General features: G+C 34.9%; 1 protein-coding gene across 1 annotated transcript; it reads left to right on the top strand.

Annotated features, from left to right (window-relative positions):
• Positions 1–1,016: 1,016 nt before the first annotated feature.
• Positions 1,017–1,481, top strand: LOC141679275 (uncharacterized). Its single transcript, XM_074485778.1, has one exon. The coding sequence runs from the start codon at positions 1,017–1,019 to the stop codon at positions 1,479–1,481; it is 465 nt and encodes a 154-aa protein (XP_074341879.1).
• Positions 1,482–5,915: the final 4,434 nt, after the last annotated feature.

The raw sequence follows: 5,915 nt of genomic DNA, 5'->3' as shown, positions 1-5,915 counted from the left end.
ACCAGCAGATTGATGTAGCTTTCAAACTAATATTAAGTCCTGGAGAAGGATGTTACTTGTGGCCGTTCATATAGAAACGGTTTCTCTTCATCTGAGTCAATGCTAAATGTCAAGTCTAAGATGTCACTGGTATTTTTCTGCAAGAGTAAGCAAATATCATTTTCGATGCTACACTTTAAAATCACAGAGAGGGAGGGAGGGAGAGAGAGGGGAGCAGGGAGGGGGATGGAGGGAGGGTCAATCACACCTTAAGCATCCATTCAAGTTCATAAAATAATCAGGATCAATAACTTCAATGTCATGATAAGTCACTTTAACTCCAAGAATATGCCTGTCAAAGGATCTATCTTTGGAAAAACCAGAAGGTTGCATAGCGACATGATAATAGTTTGATGAAATTTTGGGATTGACTAAGTGACTCTTCCATGGTTAAGCTTTGCAAGAATTGTTTGCCCTCTCTAAATGGCAATCTTGACATTTAAACAGGTAGTGTTTGTGAGGTTCTGGGAATCGTCACCAACACCACAGGGCAACACAAATTTGGACTTATCAATATTAATATTGGTGACGGATAAAAATGTGAATGGTTCACGTGCATAAGCAATGGAGTTGGATGTTCTTCAAACAATATTTTTGCAGTTTTGATTCAATAAGTAGTTATTTATGTTAAAAATAAGCTAATTTATAATTCTCATGAATTATCTTTAAGAATATAGAAGATTCTAGTCATTAGTAATGCATGCACAAAGTCAAATAATCAATGTATTCAATGAAAAGTCTCCTGATCTTATTCATGAACCTTATTAATGATGTATTCTCATAATATTTTTTAGTCTTGTTATATAAAGACTTGAAATACATCAATTGTAATTAAGCAATCAAGTAAAAATATATAAGTAAAAGTATTACATCTTCTTTCTTTATCAATTCTGATCCCAACAAATTTAATATCAGAGCCAAAAATTCATTCCAGACCCCCAAAATAACTAAAATTCATAAACCCTCTAATATATACAATGGCAGCCTCTAATGAAGCATTATTCAACTATGCACAAAGCAATATTCCAATTTTTAATGGTGAAAGCTATGACTTATGGAGCATCCAGATGAAAACATTATTTATCTCTCATGACTTATGGGAGTTAGTAGAAGATGGCTATGAAGCTGGTGCCACGCAAGAAGATATCGCATCATGGTTAGCGGCTAGGCAAAATGAGTTTAAGAATAAAAAGAAAAAGGATGCCATAACTTTACTCTTAATTCAACAAGGAGTCAGTAAAGCTATATTTCCACGCATCATGGGTGCAAAAGCATCAAAAAAGGCATGGGATCTTTTACGGAATCAGTTTCTAGGTTATGACGCAATAATTTTGGTAAAGCTGCAATCACTATGGAGAGAATTTGACAACCTGCAGATGAAAGAAAGTGAAAGTATTATGGAGTTCTTCTCTAAGGTGTCAACAATTATTAATCAGATTTGAAGTTATGGAGATACCTTGGATGATAAAAAAGTTGACCATAAAATTTTAAGAAGTCTGCCAGCAAAATTCGAGCATCTAGTAGCATCGATTGAAATTAACGGTGGATGAACTCATGGGTGCTCTGAAAGCTAACGAGGAAAGAATTCGTAGATTCTCAAATCAACCCCTGGAACAAGCTTTTCAAGCAAAAATCAACATAAATAATAAAAGTGAGGTTGCACACCAGGAGAACAATGCAAGAAGTAACTACGACAAGAATCAGAATACCAAAAGAAGAAACCAGAATTTTCGAGGAAGGGGAGGAACAAAAATTTTAATCAAAGAAACAACTACAATAATTCCAGATGTATCATCTGCAAGAGATTGAATCATGAATCAAAAAATTGCAAATTTCGATGCAAAAGGTGCAAAGTTTCAAACCATTCCCAGACAGACTGCTAGTTCCAAAACAGAACTCAAGCAAATGCAAATTTTTCAGAGGAAGGTGAAGAAACACATGTCACTTTTTCATGTATGAATGACCAGCGAGTGAAACAAAAGACGTGGTATATTGATAGCGCGTGTAGCAATCACATGACTGGGAACATAAAGCTTTTTTCACAACTTAATGAAAGCTACAAAGCTGAAATACAGATTGGAGATGGAAAATGCTAAAAATTGAAGGGAAAGGTATCGTCACATTCTATTATAAAGAAGGTATGACTTTTAACATCACTGATGTTCACTATGTTCCTGAATTAACTCAAAACTTATTGAGTATTGGCCGTTGATGCAAAGAGGTTTCTCAATAAATTTCGATGATAATTATTGTGTTATTTTTGATAAAAAGAAGGAATTCACGATTGCAAGAATTAAAATGATTGAGAACAAAACCTTTCCATTAACGATTCCACTGGAAGGTAACATTGCTCTAAAAGTTGTAAAGAATGATGATTCTTTTTTATGGCATCTGAGGTATGGGCATCTCAACTTTAATGGCCTTAAATTATTAAAAGACAGAAATATGGTTGTTGGCTATAACGACTCGTATATTCTTGTAATATTTAAATATGTAATTATTGGTTGCGTGGATTGTTTGAATGATTATTTCCTGCACCATATCATTTTGTTTCGCTTTTAGAAGTGATTTTATGACAAACTTATTTTCAAAAAATATTTGGATTGCCTCTAAAATTGGTTTTAAGATTTTATAATTTCAATAATTATTTTTGGGATTTTATAAATTTACAAATCAATATTTCAGTAAATATTTCTCTTTAAATGATTTTCTTGGTTCATTTAATTGAAAAATCAGTATTTAATTCCAGAATTTCTCAAAAATTACAAAACTCATATTTTATCAAGTTTTTAATATTCTGAGAATTTTAGAATTATTTTGGAGATTTTTGGAATTAATTTCACCCGCACGTCGATTCGTTTAATTGATAAAAGCGGGTATAAATTGCATTTCAGAAATTATTTTAAAATTTTAAAATTTATGTTTTTATTAACTTCGAGATGTTCATATTATTTTAAAACTTATTTGGTCATTTTCGGGTTAATTTTAACTCGTAGGTTTGTTCGTTATTTTGCAAAATTCGAATGCAACTTTGGCGTTTACAGTAAAAAGGGGACACATGTCATAATATTATTAAACCACAGAAACGTGGCTTGTTTTTGGGACAACACAGCAGGTGATTCATTTTTTTTATTCAATCTCTACTCTCTCTCTAATCTCTCCCCCCCTCTCTCTACTCTCTCTAATCGCTCCTCTTTAATCTCTCTCTCCCCTTGTATCTCCTCTGTTTCTTTTTCTCTTGCTTTAGCGATCTTGCTTCTCGGTCGTTCTATTTCCGGTAATTTTCCGGCCGCCCCTTTTTGTTCTGATGGCTGGCTTCGATTCAGTCATGGATGTACATGTATATATCTATATGTGGTTGTGTGTGTGCATTGCAATAGGTGTGTGTGTTGTGTCCTGTGTTGTGCCGCCCGTTCCTTTCTTTTCCGGTTGCCGCCGGTTTCGGCCGGCGAGGCAACGGGGATGCATGTATTTTTGTTGCGCGTGGGTTTGTTGTTGCCCCGTGTTGCTGTTGGATTAATTTTATAAATTTAATCTAATTCCTTTTTCTAATTTCAGGAAATTATTGATTAAAATTGTGATATTAAGGATAATTCGTGCAGGAAATATTTTCGATTAATCGGTGGAATTTATTCGGAAACACGAATAATTTCAGGCACCAATAAATTTACCGCTGTCCGCGATGAATTTTTACGAGCGGACGGTGGACGGTGATGATTTCATCTGTGTCCTAATTATTTAAAACAAATAAAACAATTCGTATAAATTATTTTTGAAACTGAATAAATAATTTTAGCAAGTCGTATGGTATTATAAATAGTGGATTGTAAATTGTTGGGATTTGGACGTCGATGATGTTTCGACAGGTCGTTCCATAAATAGAGGAGTCGCTGCCCAAATTTTCTGAAAATTATTTTAAGTACGAGTCAAGCGTATATATTTAAATAAATACCAAACTGAAACCTGATTGTTTCATGGACTATTATTACATATATATTATTATTATGTGACGAGTCGGGAATCGTATCGTTGGGTAATTAGTTTAGTGAGGACAAGTCAAGCATAACCGGTCGTTTAATCTATGTTGTTTCAATTCTGTAGGTTCAAATCAAAGGACCGGTAGTTAAAGCCGGGTTAGAGCTGAGTCAGTATTAGTGTAAAGTTTCGCAAGGTAAGTACCCCTGAATAAATCTTTTACTGTTCAGTATATATGAATGATTGTTAATTTAAATTACGTACTGGAACACCATGTTTTAAGTTATGTATTCCCTGTATCTAAATATGTTTTATTAAATGATGTTTTGGGGAAAAAGTAACTTCTGAAAATGCATATCTCTAGATTGTGATTGAATTGAAAAGATTTTAGAATGTGTGCTGTGGAATAATTGTTTAAAAAGAGGTAGGTGTAATTAATTTGAAACTGGATAAAAACGGATCAGATAGTGGATGGCTGCATAAGAGGCCCGTAACGGTACAACATGGGTTGTGTAAGAGGCTAAGTCGGTTGCACGCCTTATTTAGACCCCTTAGTCCAGCATGACAGAGACCTAGCTAGTCTCTGAGTTCCGGAACAAATTGTGGTGGGATAGACTGATCAGCTGTCCCTAGGATTTGTCTAATTATATATCTGATTTTGGTTTAGTGGTTCCCGTAATGGAACAAATGGTTTTGTGGTCCCCGTAACGGGACCGATGATTTATGGTTTCCAGTAATGAAACATTGGTTTTGGAAAGGAAACAACATGCTAAAATTGGACTTTGGTATTTTAACACAGTAAACTACAAATAATATTGTTTTTAGAGCACGCCAGTTTTGGATATCCAGTTTGTACCTGTTTTACTTGTTTTCACAAATGAGATCTGATATTTGTTCCTATAATGTTTTTATATTCATTGTTTTAATTGTTATTCATATAGTGGTACTGTTGTAAAATTGATTGCTCATCCTTGCAGCTTGTTTTGTACTTATGTATTACAGATGTCTAGAAGACCAGGACAGAGTAGAATGTCAGCCCCCACCGGCCCCGGCTCCTCTGAGGTAGTTGTATCAGACCCTGAGGTCTGATGAGTTGCTGTAATAAGTTAGGGTGTCGGATTATGGAATAAGTTAGTTGAAGTGTTGTAACCTAAATAATACTTTAACCTGCATCGGCTCCTAGTTTGGGGTCGTGTTTATATAATAATGTCTACTTAGTAGTTATATTCGTGGTTTGTTATGTTTTAGTGACGTCAGCCCCTGACCCCGGGGTTAAGGCTGTCACATAGGCCTTCCTTCTATCTCAAAAATTAGTGAAGTTTGTGAAGGTTGTATATATGGCAAAATGCACAGATTGCCTTTTCCAAAAACAACTTGGAGAGCAAGGGCACCGCTGAGCTAGTTCACTCTGATATATGTGAATCAAGGACTCCATCCATCAATGGAAGCAAATATTTTCTCCTAGTCATGGATGACTACACAAGAATGATGTGGGTGTATTTTCTGAAGCAAAAATTTGAGGCATTTAACTCTTTTATCCACTTCAAGGCGCTGGTAGAAAATTAAAGAAGAGCTAGAATAAAAACTCTCAGAACTGATCGCGGTGGAGAGTATATATCTCAACCTTTTGTTAATTATTGAAAAGAAAAAGGCATACGGAGGCAAATAACGATAAGGTATATTCCTCAGCAAAACGACGTTGCGGAACGTAAGAATCGAACAATAGTTGAAATGGCCAGAAGTAGGTTGAAAGAAAAATGATTATCAAATATTTTCTTGGCAGAAGGTGTTAAAATAGCTATCTACCTTCTAAATATCTCTCCAACAAAGGCGGTATTCAACAAAACGCCTTACGAAGCTTGATATAGGCAGAAACCGGAAGTACATCAACTCAAAGTGTT

This window comes from Apium graveolens, chromosome 8 (assembly GCF_009905375.1).
Source record: "Apium graveolens cultivar Ventura chromosome 8, ASM990537v1, whole genome shotgun sequence".
Lineage (NCBI taxonomy): Eukaryota > Viridiplantae > Streptophyta > Magnoliopsida > Apiales > Apiaceae > Apium > Apium graveolens.
This window is presented reverse-complemented; position numbering and strand designations above follow the sequence as displayed.

What these genes read in the sequence shown, in the direction of transcription:
- LOC141679275 (XM_074485778.1), top strand. Translation starts at nt 1,017, where the DNA reads ATGGCAGCCTCTAATGAAGCATTATTCAACTATGCACAAAGCAATATT.